This window comes from Lepidochelys kempii, chromosome 25, assembly GCF_965140285.1.
Source record: "Lepidochelys kempii isolate rLepKem1 chromosome 25, rLepKem1.hap1, whole genome shotgun sequence".
Taxonomy (NCBI): domain Eukaryota; kingdom Metazoa; phylum Chordata; order Testudines; family Cheloniidae; genus Lepidochelys; species Lepidochelys kempii.
Window position 1 is genome coordinate 5,770,238 of NC_136404.1, and position 23,617 is coordinate 5,793,854.

The 23,617-nt window shown below is 54.9% G+C and overlaps 1 protein-coding gene across 7 annotated transcripts in view; it reads right to left on the reverse strand.

The window, feature by feature from the left end:
* FBN3 (fibrillin 3) overlaps positions 1–23,617 on the reverse strand; it is a 312,181-nt gene that overhangs the window by 15,246 nt on the left and 273,318 nt on the right. For all 7 annotated transcript variants that reach the window (XM_073323920.2, XM_073323921.2, XM_073323919.2 and 4 more), the window contains 14 exons: positions 20,152–20,277; positions 19,721–19,837; positions 17,970–18,098; positions 15,903–16,022; positions 15,026–15,151; positions 14,341–14,493; positions 13,328–13,393; positions 12,558–12,683; positions 12,181–12,300; positions 10,887–11,009; positions 9,562–9,693; positions 8,718–8,843; positions 1,870–2,076; positions 1,261–1,386 (listed from right to left, as the gene is read on the reverse strand). In XM_073323920.2, the coding sequence (XP_073180021.2) occupies positions 1,261–1,386; positions 1,870–2,076; positions 8,718–8,843; positions 9,562–9,693; positions 10,887–11,009; positions 12,181–12,300; positions 12,558–12,683; positions 13,328–13,393; positions 14,341–14,493; positions 15,026–15,151; positions 15,903–16,022; positions 17,970–18,098; positions 19,721–19,837; positions 20,152–20,277 (1,797 nt within the window). The remainder of the gene's footprint in view (positions 1–1,260; positions 1,387–1,869; positions 2,077–8,717; positions 8,844–9,561; positions 9,694–10,886; positions 11,010–12,180; positions 12,301–12,557; positions 12,684–13,327; positions 13,394–14,340; positions 14,494–15,025; positions 15,152–15,902; positions 16,023–17,969; positions 18,099–19,720; positions 19,838–20,151; positions 20,278–23,617) is intronic.

A 23,617-nucleotide genomic window follows, 5' to 3' on the forward strand; every position in this document is an offset into this window, starting at 1 on the left:
CGACAGGGCTGGTCAGGGGCACATGGGATAGTAGCCCCTAGATCTGAGATCTGAGCCTCAGGCTCTTGAGTTTATTCCCAGCTGCATGCTTGAGACTTCAGGGCAAAGAACAGGGCTGGGTCAGGGAAGCACAGAGGTTCGCATTTGGGCAACGCTCTGTGCTTGTGATAAAAGAGGCAAAAACACCGTATGTATGTGTGCCTGGCCTGGAAATGACAGCGTTAACCAGCGCGTGACCAAGATAGGAACATGGACCGGAGACTACGAGGTTAACCAGCGCGTGACCGAGATCGGAACGTGGCCCGGAGACTCCGGGGTTAACCAGCGCGTGACCGAGATCGGAACGTGGCCCGGAGACTACGGGGTTAACCAGCGCGTGACCGAGATCGGAACGTGGCCCGGAGACTACGGGGTTAACCAGCGCGTGACCGAGATCGGAACGTGGCCCGGAGACTACGGGGTTAACCAGCGCGTGACCGAGATCGGAACGTGGCCCGGAGACTACGGGGTTAACCAGCGCGTGACCGAGATCGGAACGTGGGCCGGAGACTACGGGGTTAACCAGCCCGTGACCGAGATCGGAACGTGGCCCGGAGACTACGGGGTTAACCAGCCCGTGACCGAGATCGGAACGTGGCCCGGAGACTACGGGGTTAACCAGCGCGTGACCGAGATCGGAACGTGGCCCGGAGACTACGGGGTTAACCAGCGCGTGACCGAGATCGGAACGTTGGCCGGAGACTACGGGGTTAACCAGCGCGTGACCGAGATCGGAACGTGGCCCGGAGACTCCGGGGTTAACCAGCGCGTGACCGAGATCGGAACGTGGCCCGGAGACTCCGGGGTTAACCAGCGCGTGACCGAGATCGGAACGTTGGCCGGAGACTCCGGGGTTAACCAGCGCGTGACCGAGATCGGAACGTGGCCCGGAGACTACGGGGTTAACCAGCACGTGACCGAGATCGGAACGTGGCCCGGAGACTACGGGGTTAACCAGCGCGTGACCGAGATCGGAACGTGGCCCGGAGACTACGGGGTTAACCAGCGCGTGACCGAGATCGGAACGTGGCCCGGAGACTAAGGCGGGCAGGTTCTTTGTGCTGGGGAGTGTGGGGCAGTGCCCCACGCTGCAGAGGGTCGGGGATGGCCCTCTGCAGCCGCATGGAAGGCGGACAGGAGAGCAGCCGGGCAGGCACTGTGAAGGCTGGGAGGTGCCCTGCTGCCCCAGTGCCGGGCTCATGGCACCCGTGTCTGACTCACCTACACAGGCTGTGCCCGTGATGTCGGTGGTGTAGCCCAGCTTGCAGTGGCAGCGGAAGGAGCCGATGCTATTGATGCACTGTCCGTTTCTGCAGAGGTTGGGCAGCACCTTGCACTCATCGATGTCTGGAGGAAGGAGGGACTTGTCAATGCAATGCGCCAGGCACCCAGCCTCTGCCTGTCATGGTGGAGGGGTTCAGCCTCTGCACTGGGCAAGGGCCTTCTGCAGTTGCTCCACCCCAGGGGGAGCTCTGAGGGCTGTGCCATGGGGGAATCAATCCTGCCCTTCCCAGAGGAGTACAAACACAGTGTCTACCCTTTGAGGGTGCAGCCTGCTCCAGCTGGTGCACCCAGCCTGCACCCATCCCCCGCAGGGGACCCAGGGGGCCCTGGGGGACCAGCCACTGTACTGGCAGAGCATGTATAAGGGAGAGGTGCTGCTGCGCACCCATTCCAGGGACTGCCCACGCGAATATGGACACCAAGGGCTAGCAGACTCCGTGTGGGGCACAGCACCACCTGTATGGCCATGCCCAGCCCATTACCCAGTGCACGTGTGTTACACCCGCCTGTCCCCATCCTGTTGGCACTGGGCAGCCTGGCACATACCTCGCCCATCGGTGGTGTACCCAGGCCCATGCGGACACATCTTTTTGTGCTGGGTGGTTCCTGGGAGCGGGCAGAGCTCACACTGGGTCCCCCAGCCACGGGCACCATTGCAGCAGCACTCAGACTTGGTGACCGGATTGCGGTTGGTGGACGACATCTGGCACATGGTCTGCAGCACTTCAGTGAAGCAGAATCCCTGGCGGGTGTCTGGGCAAAGAAAGAGAGGAGTGCAGTGACGGGGACAGCGCCAGCTGCGACAAGGGAGCTGGAGACGGTGGTGGGAGAGGACACCTGGGTTTGCAGCAGGTAGAAGTGCTGCTGGGCACGTCTGTATTCAGGGACCATAACTGGCTGCGGATGGGGTGTGACCATCCCCAGGGTTATATACAGGTCTGCTCTGCAGCTTGTGGGATGCTGGCGGGCAGAGTTGGTGTCAGATAGGCCAGCCTAGCATCACAGAGTCACGTCAAGGGCAGACCTTCTGGAGAGCTAGGCCAGGAATGTTCCCTGCAGGACATATCTAGTGCTTTGTCCACTCTAGCCTGGAATCCCCAGCCCCTCCATGTCTGCTTCTGGGAGCCCTCGGCCTGGTGTCATCTCCCTGAGCCCACCTGCATGGAAGTTCCTCTTTGGGTATGTTCACACTGCAGTTGGGAGGTGGGATTTCCAGTGCGAGTAGACAGATCGATGCAAGCTCAGACCGAGTAGTGCGCTAAAAATAACAGCATGGATGTTGCGGGGTGGGAGGCAGCTTGAGCTAGCTGCCTGAGTCCAAGCCCACCTGGCCTGACCCTCCAGCTCCGACCTCAGGAGGCTAGCCCAAGCCACCACCCTTGCGGCAACATCTATGTAATGGGATGCTAAACTGTATTACACTGTTCAGCCACTAGATGGAGCTGTGTGTAAAATGAACAGGCTAAGCTAACCTCAGCCATACCTGGGAGAGCATTAAAGGATCTTACAATGAACAAATCTGGTGTCTATCTCTCTGAGAAGGAAGCTTAGTAGTCAGTCTGTATCTGACACAGAAGCTTGACCTGCTAGCTGCAGCCCTGCAATATTCCACACAGAAGAAGCACGTGCCACGAAGTCAGAAGTAAACTAGTGCCAGAGGAGAACAAACAGAAGGAACAAAGCAACAGAGGTTGGAGGATCTCATCAACACACCACTCTTCAGTGCCCCAGAGATCTTCAACTTTGACAAACTTTCACAATGAACAGATTGGAGGCAGCATTTTGCAAGATTTCAAATTGCTACAAAGCTGCATAAAGACACTGGAGATATTCAGGTATCTTTAATTTATGCTATGGGGAAGCAGGCCACAGCATAACTTGAAATCCTTTGATTTTATTGAAGACAGTCACAAAGCTGACTATGAAATTGTTCTGGCTATGTTTGATGCATATTTTATACCTGCGAGAAATGTGGTTTATGAAAGAGCATGTTCTGACCAAGAATTCAAGGATCAGGGGAAAATGTTGAATGTTTTATAAGAGCTCTGCATGCATTGGCTGAAAACTGTGATTTTGGGAAAACAAAACATGAAAATATCAGAGACCGGCTGATTATTGGGTTCATAGATAAAAACCTTTCACAGGAGCTACAAGTGAAGAGGGATTTAGCCCTAGTCATAGCTATCCAAATAGCAAAGCAGTCTGAACTAATCAAACAACAGAACAAAAGGCAGGAGCAATTTGAAAAACCTGAAACTAGCTTAGAAGCTGTAAACAGACCCTGGAGTATTTGATGGTTTAGAAACAATAAATCCTGCATCTTGGCAGGGGGTTAAACTAGATGACCCTTGCGGTTCCTTCTAACCCTATAATTCTCTGCTAAAACCCCTGAGGCAAGGAGAGAGAATTCCCAGGCTAACAGGAACAAATTCCAGCATACATGCACAAGGTGTGGAAAAAGACATAAACCAAAAGAGCCAGCCAGAGGTGCAAGGTGTAATACATGCACAAACTATGGGAATTTTGCAGCTGTCTGAAAGCAGCATCAAAGCAGTCAGGGAGTTGACTCATATTACAGACAATCAAGAGCCATTGTTTCTGGGATTGATCACTTGTGACCACACAGACCCTGCCTGGAAAGTGAAACTGAACATTCATGGCAAGACAATTGTCTTTAAAATTGACTGAGGAGCTGACATCACAACCATCTCAGAAGGTACTTACAATCCACAGACAATCCAGCAAGTTTTGGAAAGTGTAGGGGCCAATTTCCTAGTGCAAGTGCTGGAGGAACCAACTAGGGGCAGAGCTCTTCTTGACCTGCTGCTCACAAACCGGGAAGAATTAGTAGGGGAAGCAAAAGTGGATGGGAACCTGGGAGGCAGTGACCATGAGATGGTCGAGTTCAGGATCCTGACACAGGGAAGAAAGGAGAGCAGCAGAATATGGACCCTGGACTTCAGAAAAGCAGACTTTGACAACCTCAGGGAATTGATGGGCAGGATCCCCTGGGAGAATAACATGAGGGGGAAAGGAGTCCAGGAGAGCTGGCTGTATTTTAAAGAATCCTTATTGAGGTTACAGGGACAAACCATCCCGATGTGTAGAAAGAATAGTAAATATGGCAGGCGACCAGCTTGGCTTCACAGTGAAATCCTCGCTGATCTTAAACACAAAAAAGCTTACAAGAAGTGGAAGAATGGACAAATCACCAGGGAAGAGTATAAAGATACTGCTCGGGCATGCAGGAGTGAAATCAGGAAGGCCAAATCACACCTGGAGTTGCAGCTAGCAAGAGATGTTAAGAGTAACAAGAAGGGTTTCTTCAGGTATGTTAGCAACAAGAAGAAAGTCAAGGAAAGTGTGGGCCCCTTACTGAATGAGGGAGGCAACCTCGTGACAGAGGATGTGGAAAAAGCTAATGTACTCAATGCTTTTTTTTGCCTCTGTCTTCACGAACAAGGTCAGCTCCCAGACTACTGCACTGGGCAGCGCAGCATGGGGAGGAGGTGACCAGCCCTCTGTGAAGAAAGAAGAGGATTTGATATTACTGGTCATTCCAAATTACTGGTCATTCCAAATGAAAGATGATTTTGATCATATTACTAGCAGTCCACATTACCCACAAGTCAATGGAAAGTCTGAGAGAGCCAACAAAATCTTACAGCAGGAAGATCCATTCCTTGCTCTTCTGAGCTACAGATCAACACCAATAGCAGCTACTGGATATAGTCCAGCATAACTTCTATTGGGGAGACAACTCAGAACTACTGTTCCAACTTTGGAAAAGATTCTATCTCCAAAGTGGCCAGAAATGAAGAAAGTAGCCAAATCAGATAAAAAGGCAAAAAAGAGCTCATGAGCACTTTTACAACGGACTTCGCTCAATAGAGAACAGTAGGGTCTCGAACAGGGGTGACCAACCTGAGCCTGAGAAAGAGCCAGAATTTACCAATGTACATTACCAAAGAGCCACAGTAATATGTCGGCAGCCCGCACATCAGCTCCCAGTGCCTCCCAACCACCGTCAGCCCTGCCAATCAGCGCCTCCCGCTCCCTCCCCACACCTCCCGATCAGCTGTTTCATGGCGTGCAGGAGGTTCAGGGGGAGGAGAGGGGGAAGGAGCGAGGGCACTGCAGGCTCAGGGGAGGGGGCGGGAAGGGGTGGAGTGGGGGCAGGGCCTGTGGCAGAGCCAGGGGTTGAGCAGCGAGGACCCCCCAGCACATTGGAAAGTTGGTGCCTGTCGCTCCAGCCCCGGAGTCGGTGCCTAGACAAGGAGCCGCATAGTAACTTCTGAAGAGCCGCATGTGGCTCCGGAGCCCCAGGTTGGCCACCCCTGGGCTACAACCTGGGGACTGTGTTTGTGTCAAATTGGGTGGAGAAAAAGGGTGGACAACTCCAGCTGTTGTAAAGAAAAAAAAATCAGCGCCCAGATCATTTGTGCTTGACACTGAGAGTGGAGAGTTCAACAGAAACCATTGACATCTACAGCGTGTTCCTCAGAACGAACAATCAACAGAGCAAACTCTGTGCATGGCAGATGCAGAACAAGGATTCCAGACCAACCACAGCCAGTCGTTACAACTAATGGATAGCCCGATGAACAAGTGGTTACACGTCTGGGTCGCATAATTAGAAAACCAGGACAATTCGGAGACACTTTACACATTGATCCGTACTGAACTTCACAGACAATGTGACAGTGTATATATTGTAAATGGTAGGGATGTAGAACTTACAGGGGGCAATGGAATGGAATGCTAAACTGTATTACACTGTTCAGCCAGTAGGTGGTGCCGTGTGCGACATACCATAGTTAAGCTAACCTCAGCCATACCTGGCAGAGCATTACAGGATCTCACAGTGAACGCTCTGGTGTGTATGTCTCTGCCAAGGAAGCTCTGCAGCCAGTCCATATCTGGGACAAGAGCCTGACCTGCCAGTAGCAGCCTGCACCCTACTGTGTACAAGAAACACAGCAGTCCACACTGCTGTTTTTAGTACACTAGCTTTGCTCGAGCTAGCGTGAGTCCATCTATCCATGCTGGGAGTCCCACCTCCCAGCTGCAGAGTAGCTGTATAAACTTAGAGACTCACCGCTGCCATGCTACTGGCAGAGACTCTTGTTCACCTGTGTATCAGAATCCCTTTCCTCTGTCCCCTTGTAGTACCAGACCCTTGTACAACTGGAGAGGCCCAGCCCAGTGGGGGCACGCCCAAAACAAATAGGTGTGGTCCCTAGGCTAACCCTCCCATCCACAGGGACAGACCAGGCAGCCCTTTCTCTCCCGAGAAGCCTCACTGACCAATAAGGCTAGGAGTGTCACACTCTGATCGTTGGGAGTTACACTGCAGCCATGAGCTGTGCCCATGTGGGATAGACCTGCAAAGCAGGGGACTACAGTAACGTCTCACTTAAAGTCATCCTGGTTGACGTTAGGTTGCTGATCAATTAGGGAACATGCTCGTTTAAAGTTGTGCAATGCTCCCTTATAATGTTGTTTGGCAGCCGCCTGCTTTATTCACTGCTTGCAGAAAGAGCAGCCCGTTGAAGCTAACTCGTGGAGGCTTGGAACCAGGGTGGACCGTCAGCCCCCCATCAGCTCCCCACTCCCCTAAGTTCCCTGTCCCTCCCCCCACTGCCATGTGCTGCTCCTGCCCTCTGCCTTAGAGCTGCTCCCTGAGCCTCCTGCTTGCTGTGCAGGGGAGGGGAGAAGAAGGGGGCTAATGTCAGGGTGTCCCCCTCCCGCCTACTCCTGCCCCCTGCTTACCCCTTCTCCATATAGAGCAGGGTGGGGACAGGACAGGGCTCAGGACGGAGAGACCACTGATCTTTTTAAAGGCAATGTACTTAGAGTGAGGTCAGCGTAGTTAAAGGGGCAATGCACATCTCTCTCTCTCCCCCACACACATGGTGTGTGTCTCTGTCTCTATCTGCCATGCTGTCTCCCCTCCCTCTATTCATGCTGCCTTGTAGAGTGTGAGGCTACATTAACAATGTGTTAACCCTTGAGGGCTCAGCCCAGTGCTAGTTCGTCATTTAGCAGTAAGGCATTCCCTGGGAAATATCCCACCCTCTGACTCCACCACCTCAACCAAGCCTCACAGTCATCACTGCTGTGTCCAGTGTGAAATTGTTTGTTTAAAACTTATACTGTGTGTGCATATATATATAATATAGTCTTTTGTCTGGTGAAAAAAATTTCCCTGGAACCTAACCCCTCCATTGACATTCATTCTTATGGGGAAATTGGATTCGCTTAACATCGTTTTGCTTAAAGTCACATTTTTCAGGAACGTAACTACAACGTTAAGTGAGGAGTTACTGTACAACACTCCTCAGCTCCCTCTCCTCTGCCCAGCCCTTTCCCCAGGCCAGGAAAGGGGAAAGGTCCTGAGCCAAGAAGTTTCTGGGCTCTGACTGGAAGCTGAAGCAGCAGCCACAAGGCAGCCGGGAGCTGGAGAGAAGCGCAAGGAACGGTGGACAGCCACGTGTGGAACGGGCTGTGGCTGCCGGATGTCACAGGTGGGTGCAGGTCTGTGTGGGACGTATGTGGGAGCAGCAGTGGCTGGGCAGGAAGCCAGTGCAGAGAGGCTTCAGTGAGAGACACTAACTGAGCCGGGCCTGGAGCCCTGCAAGTGTCTATTTGCAGGAGTAGAGTCTGGACTGAGAGAGGGCACTCCAGGCAATGCACTGGAAAAGCCCTGGCTCTGGACTGGACTGGCCAGGGACCCCAACAGGAAGTGCTATCGCTCACTTTGAACTCTAAGTGTTAAAGCTTTTGTGTGCAGGGTATCTGCAACCCTTCCCTTTCCTGCCAGCCCTAGAAAAATACCTCTCCCTTGGCCAGTGTCAGCGTGGTTCCTGGGTCCCACTAGGGCTAGCACCTGCAGGGTCTGGCTGCCGAAGTACTGAGTTTCGGTACAGCTGTCTCGCTGCTGGCAGCCTCGGGGCGTGGTGTGCTTGGCAGCCCTATCATTACACGTCTCTGTTTAGCCCAGCCAGCTCTGGCACTCATTGCTCAGGCCCTACACAGTCTGCTCTTGGCCACGCTGTCCTGGGGCAGAGCCGCCCAGGTGGACATGGTGCCTCACAGGAGGGGTACAGAAAGGCATCAGTGCCTCCAGCTTAGTGACATGGGACTGCTGGACAGGCCCAGCATACCACCTGGGCCTCTGAACAGCAACGCCGTGCTCCGAACACACGGCCCATTTATCCCAGGCTCAGCCCAGGCTCCCAGCACCTCAGCTCATCCAGGGGAAGTGGGCTAGGTTGGTGTATGACTTTCCCACTCCCCCAGAAGCAGATTCCACAGGACCAGACAAGCGCACCCTGCTTCCAGACCTGGCTCGGCCTGGGTAGGAGCTGTGTGAAGTTGTGCACGTTAATTACCGATGCATTCAGTGCCCGAGGCGCTGGCTTGGAAGCCTTCATTGCAGTCACACCGATAGCTGCCCACCGTGTTAACACAGCGGCCATTGGGGCAGATCCCCGGCTTGGTGCGGCATTCATTCTCATCTAGGAGGAAGGGAATCAGTGAATAGCTCGGACACAACATGCCTGTAGACTCGGGTTCCTGAGAACCAGGGGCCACTGCTGAGTGGGATGGAGCCACAACAGCACCAGGGCAAAGCAGCAGACACTTCCCAGGATAAGGTCTAACTTTCCCCAAAAGCTCAGGGCGGCTCTAGTGTGCCCCAGCATGTTCCAGCTGTTACACTGGGGGGATCACTTGAGTGCAGTGCTCTCCAACTATACCTCCCTCCTCCCACCTCCTGCCCTCAACCTGCCTCTGTGCCCAGGGGCTGGGCAGCAAACTGGCTATTCCGCAGTATCCGTTAGGGCAGCTTTACATGCCCTTTGTGCCCATGTGGTGGCACAGGCCAGGACTGGCCAGTATTCTCCAATGTCACTCAGCTGTGGACACTTCTGACAGCTCAGTGCAGGAGGGGGATGTGCAGAGGGCCTGGAGAAAGGCCACAACCAAACGCTGCTGGGTCTGACCATGGGCTGGGGCCATGCACTGCACAGCGGGGCCCTGGCCCTGAGCATGCCTTTGGGCACTAATGCAACAGGAACAGCAGCCTCGGGAGTTTGGGGGAAGGTCTGGCTGATGGGTGGCTGATTGGACAGCTCAGGAACGGAGCTGGACAAACAGTTCCACAGCTAGAAGTGTGGAAGGGAGATGGACACTGGCTCTGTGGCTAATGCCTCCCTTCGTCCAGGTGACTGGTACCTGTACAGCCCTCTCCGTCAGGTCTGCGCTGCATTCCTGGGGGGCAGATGCACATGAAGGTACCAATGAGGTTCTTGCACATCATCCCTCGAGACTCGCAGTCATGGAGGCCTTCTGCGCACTCGTCCAGATCTGCAACCAACACCACACCAAATGAGCCCACGCAGCTTCCTGCGGGCCCGAGTGCTCCCTGACAGCCGTTCATTCCCCAGGGGAGCAGTGAGGGCTCCTGCTCCCAGCGCAACAGCTGGTGAAGCAGAGGCACAGAGAGGTGACTTGCCCACGATCACCCAGCAGGTCAGGGGCATAGCCAGAGATCGAATGCCAGTTACCTGCTCTAACCACTGGATTTAATGGCAGCCTGCCACTGCAAAGAGGAGATGTGACCGGACAGAAGAGATGTGTGCTGCTCACACAGCCCTGGCGGAGGGGCAGGGAATGGCGAGAGGAAGAGCCAGGCTACAGTGCAGCTCCTGCATCAGACCCGGGGGTGCAGCGTTCGGCCTGCACTCCGACCAGCTGGCACAGGGACCTTGGAATCCTCTGGGTACACGAGGGCACCAGCCCCGCAGGGACAGGCAGTGTGAGCACAGGGGTCACGCCCAAGGAGTCAGCCGCCAAGTACGTGCCAGCCCTGACGAGCTGCAAGGGACACAGCCGGCAAAGCACCAGAGCTGCACGGCACTGAATCATAGAATATCATAGAATATCAGGGTTGGAAGGAACCCCAAGAAGGTCATCTAGTCCCTCCTGCACTCAGCAGGGCCCAAGTTCCAGTCGACTCCTAGGATCTGTCTGACCTGCGGCCACTCCAGGGCTTCCCGCAGTAGAGGGCTGCCAGAGCTGCTGAGCTGGGTGCTTCCCAGTTTGTGTGAGGGCCTCCGGGTGGCTCCGAGTGCTCTGACTCCTGCTGGCCACACACCGGGAGCGCTGGGCTTGGCCTGGCGCGTTGGGAAGGGGGGGCTCTCTGAGCCCCAGCTGGGGGTTCTGCGGTGCGGTGCAGTGCTAACCCACACAGCACTGACTGCACTCTGCCATGTGACACGGCGCAACTCGGTCCATTGCAGAGGGGGTTAGACACCATTATAAACACTGAGGGCAGCCAGGCCGCATTCCCAGCCAGCATTAGCCCGAGGCTCAGCAGCTGGGGCTTGCGCACCCCACGGGGCCTGGAACCAGCCCTGGGTCGGGAAAAGCAGACAAGCCGGCGTCCCAGATGGCAGCCGGGCGTTCTGGCCATGGCTCCTGCTGGTGCTGCTGGGGCAGGTTAAGGGCAGCAGGCCGGGAGGGCAGGACAGCTCCAGAGGCGGTTCGCTATCCCTTACCTTTGCACATTCTCCTGTCTTCCCGGAGGGTGTACCCCGAGGGGCAGGTGCACTCGTAGGAGCCAAAGGCATTGATGCAGCGGAAGGCGCAGAGCAGGGGGTTCAGTGCACACTCGTTGATATCTGGGAGGCAGGAGAGAGAATGAGCCTGACCTGCACCCGGGACACTGTGCCTGCCACGCCGCTGCCCCTGCAGCAAACTGCCTCGGGTGTGCGTCCCCTGGAGACGACGCGCTGTGGTGTAGGCGGCGAGTGCTGAGATCCACCCTGAGCCGCTTGCTCTGCCCAGCCCCAACCCCGACAGCCCAGTGCCCCAGGGCGGCGAGTGCTGAGATCCACCCTGAGCCGCTTGCTCTGCCCAGCCCCAACCCCGACAGCCCAGTGCCCCAGCACAGCTCCCCCTGCTGGGGAAAGCTCATAGGTGCCCTCGGCACTGCCATGGCCACAGGGGTAAGCACCGCTGGTGTGCCCGGCGAGCACTACGTGGGGCAAGGATTGCGAGTCCTTTCCTGCCCCACCCCCTTGGTTCCAGCGTGCACCGCCTGACCGGGGCTCCCCATGCATAGGCACTAAATTTTACCCCTGCTCTGCCCCCACTCCACCCCTCCCTGGATGCCCTGCCCTCACTCTGTCTCTTCCTGCCCTCACTCTGCCCACCTGCTGCTCACTGCTCTCTGCCCTCCCTCAGCCCCCTCCCTGAGCCTGCCAAACCGCTGGTCAGTGGCCCGCCCAGCAGCTGTGGCTAATGGGTGCTGAGCACCGACCATTTGTTTCCGTGGGTGCTCCAGCCCTGGAGCACTCACGAGTCGGCACCTATGTCCCTGTGCCTCCTGAACCCCCTTCCAAGTGTGTGGGAGGCCAGGCCAGGAGGGCAGAACTCCTCCTTTAGAAGGGGGTGTGACTCTGGGGTTCTGCTACCACGAGGAACCACCACTAAGACGGGAAGTCCTGTCTCAGGTCCCTGGCCATGGGCTCTGGGGAGTTGGTTGGAGTAGGCAGCCCAGCAGCCTCCCCTTCTGCCCTCGCAGAGGCGCTCAGGGCTCTGCCCTTCACAGGAAATAATTTTACATGGATCCAACAACCCCAAAACCTCCCCAAATGTGACCGCAGGTCCAGCCGGAGACAGGGGTTCTGGGGAAAGGAGACAGATGTCAGACTCTGCCCTTCCCCCACTGTCTAACGGGGCTGTCTGCCTCTTTGCTGCATGGGAAGGCTGGTTGCATTGACCCCACTGCAGGACTCCTGAGACTCCACGGGGAAAGGCACTGTGCTCTGTGCCCCAGAGGAACATTACCTTCGCAGGTCATCATGGGGCCTGGCTCAAATCCCTCGTCGCAGGTGCATTCGAAGCCTCCCACCACGTTGGTGCAGGTCCCGTTCCCACAGGGGTTGCCGATGGAGCACTCATCGGTATCTGGGGGAAGGCCAGGAATGGCGTTAGTGCAGCCACAGGAAAGACTCCGGCTGGCGTTTTCCTGCAGCCAGAGCATTCAGGCAGCCCCAGGCAAATCTACCAGCCCCTGTGGGGGAGCGAGGAACTCCACCCTGGAGTTCAAGGGAAAGAGCAAGAGCTAGAAACATCTACTCCAGAATTTGGCACGTGGTCGCAGAATAACTCAGCACCCACCTCCCCCCAGAGCAGCTCCCCCCACCCAGGGCCGTGACGCTCACCCACACAGTTGACTCCGGTGTAATCCAAATTATAGCCAAAGGGACACTCGCAGCGGAAGGAGCCATCAGTGTTAATACAAGCCCCGTTGATGCAGATCCCGAGGTTCTCGGCGCACTCGTTCACATCTGGGGATAGAAATGCTGCCTATGAATGGCCCTTGCTTGGGACCCCATTTTCGGGTAGCCTTGCCATACACACACAGTCCCCCTGTAGGGTCAGCAGCCGCAGGCCACAGCCTATTCCGGTGGGACAGTCCCTGGGCCTCCCTCCCTGGAGTCAGTGAAAACTGAGTGAGGACCTCAGGGTGCAGCATGGCATGGCCTGAGCCCATGGGGGGCCTGCAGCTCTGAGCCAGCGCTATGAGACGCCCCCCATGCCGCCAGCGCTTTGAGACCCCCCCCATGCTGCCTGCTCCCTGAGGACCCCCCATGCTGCCAACTCTCTGAGATGCCCCACATGCTGCCTGCTTTCTGAGGGCCCCCCATTCTGCCAGCTCTCTGAGACACTCCCCTCCATACTGCCTGCTCTCTGAGGGCCCCCTCCATATGCCTGCTCTCTGAGGGCCCCCCCATGCCGCCAGTGCTCTGAGGGCCTGCCTCTCCACACAGCTAGCACTCTCGGCACCCAGCACGGGGGCTCAGCACTGGCTGTCCCGACTAGCCGAGCCTGGCTGCTGCTCCGTCCGAGTCCCTGGTGCAGCACCGCTTACTGGCACGCTCCAGTGGCCGTGCCGTTTGGCCCGTGCTGTTTCCTGAACACTGGCACTTACCTTCCCGGGTATCGCCTGGGCCGGGGATCGCCCCGTGGCCGTACGGGCACAGCTCCTGGAAGGCAACTGGGAGAAGGAGAAAGATGAGATGTGCCAGCAGCTGCTCCCGGTAGCTGGAGTTGGAATGCAGGTGACAGTGGCCGTCTGGGAAAGCCAGCCGGGAGAGTGATAGGGCAGCACTTCTGCTGGGTTCGTTAATCCTAATGATGATGCTTGATGATTACGTCACTCATCATGCTTGGAAGCACACAGTGCCCCCGTGAGGTGGGGAAATGAACTGCACCCCACTGGGAACCAGAGGCACACAGGACGGCAGTGACTTGTCCCACCAGCGAATTGGTGGCAGAGCTCATAGCAGAACCCAGGGTCTAAATGCCCAGCACTCTGCTCCTGTCTCTATGGGGCACCCCTTCCCACCCTCCTGGCAGAGAAAGCCTCCGCTCTGCTGGGATCCAAGAGTGCTGCAATCCCACTGAGGAGCATCCCTTATGGCAATGGCTCTCAATCTTTCCAGACCACTGTATCCCTTTCTGGAGTCTGATTTGTCTTGCAGACCCCCAAGTTTCACCTCACTTAACAACTACTTGCTTACAAAATCAGACATAAAAATACAAAAGTGTCACAGCCCAGTGTTACTGAAAAAGTGCTGACCCTCATTTTGACCATATAATTATAAAATAAATCAGCTGGAATATAAATATTTTACTTACATTTCAGTGTATAGTCTATAGAGCAGAATAAACAAGTCACTGTCTGGATGACATTTTAGTTTGTACTGACTTCTCTAGTGCTTTTTATGGAGCCTGTTATAAAACTAGGCAAATATTGAGATGAGTTGATGGACCCCCTGAGAGATGTCTGCGTACCCCCTGGGGGAACATGTACCCCTGGTTGAGAACAACTGGCTTATGGGATCCCTGCCCCAGGCTGGCTCCTCCTCTAGGCTCCCTACTGCATCCGATGCACACTGACTCCTGCAGCCACAGCTGATCCCGAGGGGCTGGGACACCTACCGTTTCCTTCCTGGGGGCACAGCTCGCAGGGGTCGCCCCAGCCCTCTCCAGGCATCTTGCTGCAGCAGCAGCGGGCTTTGGTGGTGTTGAAGGCCTTGGGGACGGAGCACTTGCCATTGTCGAAGCGGGTGAAGCAGAAACTCTGGCGGGTGTCTGCAGCAGCAGGAGGGGAGAATGTTACAGACGTCCAAGACGGGCGTGGCACCTCCTGGTGACACGCTGCACGTGGTATGGGCCCAAGCCTGCATCACGTGTGTAAGTGAACAAGAGTTTGGCCGCTGACAGCAATGGGAGCAGGATTGGGAGCCCACAGAACGCGGCTCCATGTGCAAGCAGCAGACCCTGAGAGACAAGCAGCTCTGGCACATGGATACGGAGCGGCCCCCTAAGCTAGCCCCAGGCAGAGATGAGCCCCCAAGGGATCAGAGCTGTGAGGAAGGCACATCGGGCCAATGCCCCGATACCAAGCATGCCCTGGGGCTCAATGCTCTCTGGGAGCTCTCCTGCCCCTGGCACACAGATGTCCAGGGGTGACAGTGCCCATCCCAGCAATGGCAGCTGGCAGGGCCCCAACACTGGGTGGCACCGCGGGGGCCACAGGATTCCTACCTCAGCGCCCCTCCCCCCCCCACGAGCACTGCCTCCGAGGACCCCACGGGCTGTGAGCGAGGCCACGCACACTCACCAAAGCATCTGCGGCCATTGTCGGACAGGACAAAGCCGGGGGGACAGATGCACTGGAAGCTGCCGGGGGTGTTGGTGCAGGTACCAAACAGGCAGATGTTGGGCTCCTCCTCACACTCGTTGATATCTGGGAGCAGGACAGACAGAGGAGTGGGTTAGACGTGTACCAGGGCAAAGATCTCAGCTCCTTCTATGGCACCGAGACCCCCGGGCAGGTGCAGGGGCCCTGCAGAGCTCAGGGGTCACTCCTGCGGGAAAGCAGGCATGTTTCCTGAGAGCTTCCACTGGGGGGCGCGCTCCCGTCCCCCAGTCACACCCAACTCCCATCATCCGTCTGGGCCGGTCCCCACAGCCATCTCCCCTGCACAGCGTAGGCTGCAGCCACACAGTACCACTGCCCCAGGGGCCCAACACCCACCAGTGCCTGGCTCCCTGAGACCCCGGAACAGTAAGCAAAGTCAGAACTGCACCGGTCCCTACACAGCATGCTGTCATGATGACAGCTCTCTTCCTCCTTCTCCAAAGCCAAGGTCGCGGCCGCTTATATTAACAGGGAATCACCACTAGCTATTCACAGTGTGGGGCCTATGACACACAACTGGGCAGTGCTGATTCTCTCCATTAGAGGCTGGCGTGTTCATTACACTGTTAAAAATATCCCCTTATCAACTGTGAAACTAACAAGATGGGAGTGAAGCATCCCTGGCCAGCCATCTACTGCTCTGTGGCTGTCGTACCCCAGCCTTAGCCTCCACCCAACTGCTTTAGAGGGTAAGTCCTTGGGGCAGCCCCTGTATCCCTGCTGCCTAGGAAGCACCTGTCCCAGGCTGGTGACAGAGTAGCCCTGTGTGGTGGTAGGATGGAGGAACCACCCTTACCGATGCAGTTGTCATTCTGCACCTCGTACCCCGGGGGGCAGATGCAGCGGAAAGAGCCTTCCAGGTTCTGACACGTCCCCGGAGAGCAGGTTCCAGGCAGGCTCACACACTCATTGATGTCTGAAAAGAAACAAGAGGGGAAAGTCACCCAGGGGCTGGACTCCGGCCGCTTTGCCATGTGGAGCCTTCCTGGCCCACAGGCAGGGACCCCCTGAGCATTACACATTCCACTGCACCAGGGACCCTACAAGGGCAGCAGTGGGAGCCATAGCCCAACAGGGCCTGTGACGCAGCAGGGAGGGGGGAGTGTTGACCTGGGAATGTGGCAGGGGAGTTTCAATGGGAGACCTGAGAGCCTGTAACCTGAGCCAGGAGGGGGAGGTGACACCTCTGCCCAGGAATGTGGACGGAGACTGCAGGAGGGAGCCTGCTGTGGAGGTTTAGTTTCAGTTTGGTGCTGGGTGGTGGAACGCAGGGAACCCCAGGGCTGGGGTCTAGGTTCCCTGCTCCCCCAGAAGGACTTGACTGAGGGGTCCTGGGTGTACCCACAAGCTGTTTTGGACTGTGTTCCTGTTGTCCAATAAACCTTCTGTTTTACTGGCTGGCTGAGTCTCAGTGAATCCCAGGAAGAGGGGTGCAGGGCCTGGACTCCCCCACACTCTGTGACAGGGCCCCACTGCTCCCCCGGAACCCCAGTGATCTCCAGTCCTCTCCCTGTGCTCCTCAGCTGCTGTGGGAATGCCCCGGGGCTGTGCGTGGGAGCCGCCGGCACAGGCAGAAGGGCTGGGGCACACCGCTGCGTGTCTCTGCACCACACAGTGAGCCCAGCAGCTGCACATGGTGACTAGCCTGGCAACAACACCTCCACTAACCAGACCTTGGGAAGCACTTTGAGCTCCTCCCACAGCAGGGCACCACCTGGGCTACCTTTGCCAGGAAGGCACCTGGTATCTGCTGCTGAATAAGATCTGGGGTATCTACAACAGCTGTTGTCTACAGGCCCATGTTCAACCAGTTCTCACACTGTGATGCTGGAAACAGGGCAGTCATCTCCTGGTGCCAGGGACAGGTGGGGGTCAGTCAGCAGAGCTGTGGCTGGAGATGCAGGGGGCGATCTTGCTTTGCATCAGGCTAGGGATTTCCCACACTGTGCCCAGCAGGGGTTCCTTGTCCAGGAAGCCGAGCTGGGCACTCTGTAGCCAATGAGACAGTTTTTATGTCCCGAGAAAACTGTTGGTTGAGAAGGTACATGGCACCAGATCCCATGCAGGGTGTCCAAGTGCCCGGTTTCCAGCTGGAAAGTCTGGTCACAAAGGGGACCTGACAGTGTCTGGTCAGGTCTACTGACCAGAGACTCAGAGTCTGGTTACTATGGGCAGGGGAGACAGGGAGGCGCAGGGTCATCACCCGTGCCAGCCCTACTCAGCCAGGGCCACCTCCTTCCTGCGTCAGGTGGCTGCAGCTCCCAGCCCTGGCTCTGCTGGCGAGTCCCTCCTGACCTGGGCGGGGGGGAGGGGGAGCTGGGGAGGAGGGCAAAAGCAGCAAGCGACCGGGGGGGGGGGGGGAGGGAGGAGAGGAGTGGGTAGGGGTGGGGCCTTAGGGGAAGAGGCGGGGCAGGGGTGGGACCTTGAGGGAAGAAGTGGGGCAGGGGCAGGGCTTTGGGGGGAAGAGGCGTGGCAGGAGAGCTTCCAGCACTTCACCTGGACTGTCCATCTTTTAAATATTACAAAGTTGGCAACCCTACTCCCATGGCATCCTGTACCAGGTGCGGAGCAGTGACTTTGCTCAATAACCCTCAGCTTGGCACTGGAGCCAGGTGTCTGCAGCTAGTGAGAGCCCAGTGATGCGTGAGCTCCCCCAGGCTCAGCCCTGGGATCTCTCCTGGCTGGGACCCAAGCTCTAGCCCCTAGCCCCACAGCCATGGCCCTGAGCCAGAGCAGAGATTCCACTGCCCAGAGTAGGAGCAGGTGCAGGGAGATGAGCACATTTGCCAGAAGGGGCCTGCAGATGGTCAACCCACAGGCCGGGCGTGATGAGAATTACAGCGGCTGCTGCCCGGGCACTCACCGACACAGTTCTTCCCATCCAGGGTCCGGTCATACCCTTCCTGGCACAAGCACTGGAAGGAGCCAACGCTGTTTATACACTGGCCATTCCGGCACACCTGCCCCCCCAGGGATGAGCACTCATCAATGTCTGCAGAGAGCAGGAGAGAAAAGCACAGTGGGACAAACCCATAGGGTGACTGTGTGACACCCGGCCCTCGCACCCAGACAGCTGTGACTGAGACACCGACCCTTATGCCTTCACAGCTGTGACTGTCAGATACCAACCCTCACACCCACACGGCCATGGCTGTGTGACACTGACTTTTAACGACCTCACACCCGACACTCACACCCATATAGCTGTGACTGTGTGTGACACCCAACCCTCAGACCCACACGGCCATGGCTGTGCGACACTGACCGTTAACGACCTCACACCCGACCCTCACACCCATATAGCTGTGACTGTGTGTGACACCCAACCCTCACACCCACACGGCCATGGCTGTGTGACACAGACCGTTAACGACCTCACACCCGACCCTCACACCCATATAGCTGTGACTGTGTGTGACACCCAACCCTCACACCCACACGGCCATGGCTGTGTGACACTGACCGTTAACGACCTCACACCCGACCCTCACACCCATATAACTGTGACTGTGTGTGACACCCAACCCTCACACCCACACGGCCATGGCTGTGCGACACTGACCGTTAACGACCTCACACCCGACCCTCACACCCATATAGCTGTGACTGTGTGTGACACCCAACCCTCACACCCACACGGCCATGGCTGTGCGACACTGACCGTTAACGACCTCACACCCGACACTCACACCCATATAGCTGTGACTGTGTGTGACACCCAACCCTCACACCCACACGGCCATGGCTGTGTGACACTGACCGTTAACGACCTCACACCCGACACTCACACCCATATAGCTGTGACTGTGTGTGACACCCAACCCTCACACCCACACGGCCATGGCTGTGTGACACTGACCGTTAACGACCTCACACCCGACACTCACACCCATATAGCTGTGACTGTGTGTGACACCCAACCCTCACACCCACACGGCCATGGCTGTGTGACACTGACCGTTAACGACCTCACACCCGACCCTCACACCCATATAGCTGTGACTGTGTGTGACACCCAACCCTCACACCCACACGGCCATGGCTGTGCGACACTGACCGTTAACGACCTCACACCCGACACTCACACCCATATAGCTGTGACTGTGTGTGACACCCAACCCTCACACCCACACGGCCATGGCTGTGCGACACTGACCGTTAACGACCTCACACCCGACCCTCACACCCATATAACTGTGACTGTGTGTGACACCCAACCCTCACACCCACACGGCCATGGCTGTGCGACACTGACTGTTAACGACCTCACACCCGACCCTCACACCCATATAACTGTGACTGTGTGTGACACCCAACCCTCACACCCACACGGCCATGGCTGTGCGACACTGACCGTTAACGACCTCACACCCGACCCTCACACCCATATAGCTGTCACTGTGTGTGACACCCAACCCTCACACCCACACGGCCATCACCGTGTCGCCTGACCCTTACTCTCACACAGCTGTGACTGAGTGACATTCAACCCTCACCCCCACACAGCTGTCACTGTGTTTACAACCAACCATCATGTCCACCCAGCCATGGCTGGCGAGATATCTGACTCTCGCACCCACACAGCTGTGATTGAGTGACACTGGAGTCTCTCACCCATGCAGTCATTATTGTGCGTCAGCTCGAAGCCAGGGAAGCACAGGCAGTTGTAGGAGCCTACTGTATTCTTGCAGGTGCCGTTCCCACAGGGCTGCCGGTCACATTCATCGATATCTGAAAAGAGAAGATCAATGCAGGTCGGGGGCTGAGTCCTCGCTTGCCTGGAGCTGGGCAGTCAGTCAGTGCCGCTCATGGTGGGGGCGGCAGTCTGGTGCTGCTTAGGTGAGCACGAGGACTCAGAAACCTGGGGCCGAGGAGACGCAATGGCCCAGCTCTCTGCCTGCCTTATGACGTGCCATGGCCCATCCTCCCCATGCAAGCCCACCCTCCAGGGGCCCAGAGAGCTCTCACTTCCTTTTGAAAGGGCTTAAATCTATTGCCAAGCAATAGGGAGCAGCCCATGGGGCTGCCGAGCCATCTGCACTGACCCATGCACATGGTCTGTTCTCCTGTGGCCTTGAACCCGTTGTGACAGATGCAGATGTAGCTGCCCTCGGTGTCCACACAGTCCCCATGGCTGCAGACATTGGGGATTTCCTGGCATTCATTGCGACCTATAACAGAAGAACACAGAAAGCAGTGAATAGGAGAGGCCCCAACCGAAGTGGGAACAGATGCCCTCTCCAGCGTGGCCACATGGCTTCCATGCCTGTGGCTACCAGCTGGTGGCAGCCTTGCTGAGCAGCGGTGCTGCCAGCACTCACGACTGCACCTCAGATCTCAGGCTATCTGGTGTTTTACTGAAAGCCCCAGCTCATGGGGCTCCGAGAAGCTTTATGTTTCTAAAAATAGGAAGTTGCTCGCTCCCCTGGCTGCAGACGGCATGTGGCAGCAGGGCCACTCGAGCAAGGCCTCTACCTGCTCAGAACGCAGGAGGCAAAGAAAAAGGACCCGGAATTTATTATTTTTTGAAATCTCCTGATTTTTTAGCCCATCGCATGATTCTGGGGGCCCTGATTCATGGACTTCAGAGGTATGAAATTAGAACATCAGAACGGCCAGACTGGGTCCGACCAAGGGTCCATCCAGCCCAGTATCCGTCTTCCGACAGGGGCTGCTGCCGGGTGCCCCAGAGGGAATGAACAGAACATGGCAATTATTAAGTGATCTAACCCACCATGCAGTGCAAGCATCTGGCAGTCAGAGGTTTAGGGACACCCAGAGCAGCATGGGGCATTGCCTCCCTGATCACCTGGGCTACTAGCCACTGGACCGTCTTCACTCTTCCCCAACATATTGTGTTCATTTGTGTGTCTGATAGATTCGTTCTTTACTATAATTTCAACCAGTTTGCCTGGTACTGAAGTCAGGCTTCCCAGCCTATCATTGCCAGGATCGCCTCTGGAGCCCTTTTCAAAAATAGATGTCACATTAGCTACCTGCCAATCCTGTGATACAGAGGCATGTTTCAGCAATAGGTTACAGCTAGCAATTCTGCAATTTTTCCTGAGTGAATACCATCTGGTCCTGGGGACTCACTACGTTCAATTTCTCAATTTGTTCCAAAACCTCCTCTATCGACACCTCAATTTGGGACAGTTCCTCACACTTGTCACCTAAAACAAATGGCTCAGGTGTGGGAATCTCCCTCACAACCTCTGCAGTGAAGACCAATGCAAAGAATTCATTTAGCTTCTCCTGAATGGCCTTGTTTTACTTGAGTGCTCCCTTAGATCTTGATCGTCCAGTGGCCCCATGATTGTTTGACAGACTTCCTGCTTCTGATGTACTTACACAACATGTTGCTATTAGCTGTTGTGTCTTTTGCTAGTTGCTCCTAAAATTCTTTTTTGGCATGGCTAATTATACTTTTATACTTGATTTGGAACAATTTATGTTCCTTTCTATTTTCTTCTGTAGAATTTGACTTCCAGTTTTTAAAGGATGCCTTTTTACCTCTAATTGCCACTTTTACTCTATTGTTTAGCCATGGTGGCATATTTTGGTCCTCTTACTGTTTTTTTTTTTAAATTTGGGGTATACATTTAGTTTGAGCCTCTATTATGGTGTTTTCAAATAGTTTCCATGCAGCTTGCAGGCATTGCACTCTTGTGAGTGTTCTTTTTAATTTCTGTTTAACTAGCTTTCTCATTTTTGTGGAGTTCCCCTTTTTGAAGTTAAATGCCACTGTGGTGGGCTTCTTTGGTATTTTCGCTCCCACAAGGCTGTTAAATTACATTATGGTCACTATTACTGAGCGGTTTCAGAGTAACAGCCGTGTTAGTCTGTATCCACAAAAAGAAAAGGAGGACTTGTGGCACCTTAGAGACTAACCAATTTATTTGAGCATAAGCTTTCGTGAGCTACAGCTCACTGCATCGGATGCATTCAGTATATGCTCAAATAAATTGGTTAGTCTCGAAGGTGCCACAAGTCCTCCTTTTCTTATAACTGAGCGGTTCAGTTATATTCACCTCTTGGACTGGATCCTGTGCTCCACTTAGGACTAAATCAAGAATTGCCTCTCCTCCTGTGGATTCCAGGACTAACTGCTCCAAGAAGCAGTCATTAATGGTGTCTAGAAACTTTATCTCAGCATCCCATCCTGAGGTGACATGTATCCCGTCAATAGGCGGATAGTTGAAATCCCCCATTATTATTGAGTTTTCTATTTTTATAGCCTCTCTAATCTCCTGGAGCATTTCACACTCACCATCACCATCCTGGTCAGGTGGTCGGTAATATATCCTTACTGCTATGTTCTTATTATTCAAGCATGGAATTTCTATCCGGAGAGATTCTATGGTAGGGTTTGGTTCATTTAAGATTTTGACTATACTTGACACTGTGCTTTCTTCCACTCCCCTACCAGCGTGACCTACTCTGTCATTCATATATATTCTCTACCCTGGAATTACTGTGTCCCGTTGATTTTCATCGTTCCACCTAGTTTTTGTAGTGTCTGTTATACCGATAGCCTCATTTAATACCAGGCGCTCAAGTTCACCCATCTTAGTATTACACTTCTAGCATTTGTATACAAACACTTCTAAAATCTGTCAATGTTTAGTTGTCTGGCTTCATGTGATGTAATTGAATGGGACTCTTTTTCGTTTGCCTGTTTCTCTTCAGTTCCTACCAGTACTTTTATCACATTCTATCCTCTCCTCTTCACTAGCAGGAATAGTCAATAGGTGGACTGTGCGCCAAATCTGGACTGCTAGATGCTTTTGAATCTTGTTATTCACAACTTATTATCATCATTATTGTTATTTTTTTATTATTTTCTCAGGAGTCTGGACCTTCACTATACCTTGACCAAGAAATCTGGATCTTGACAAACAATAATTGACTATCCCTGATACAGAGAATCCCATTTAACAAATCCTCTCCTAAGGGATCTGAACCGCGTGCTCCTCTGCCCCTATCGGCTTTCGATCAGCCCTCATCGGAATGAGACCGCCCCATGGAGAGGAATACATCCTGACCCAATAGCACAATTCATCCCAATGTGCATTCTGCTCCCACCCTCTCCAAAAGTCTATCCCAGCCCTGCAGTAGAATATCAGTTTTCAAGACTATTTTGCTAGGCCTGGGGGCTTGAAAGCAATCTGAATATTAAAATCAGCTCCTTATCTGAGGGGCTGTTTGAGTATCTCCTTGCCCAAATGACCTCACCCCTCCCCTTGAACCACTAACCCTATCCTAGTCCCTGCTGTGGTGAAATGATGTTGTGGGGAAGGATGGTACCACTTTAGTTAATGTTGCAGTAGGACTTCCATTTTAAAAGCAGTAAAAAAGGCCTATCAAACTTCTGTCTTCTGTGTTAGAGTCTCACTGAAAATGTTTGTTATGGTCTGTATACTGCTTGATTTTTCTATAGCACTTTGTTGTGGGGGGGATCATTTAAGATTTGCTGTGACTGTTCTAAAAGGGGGCATGTAATTCAATTTT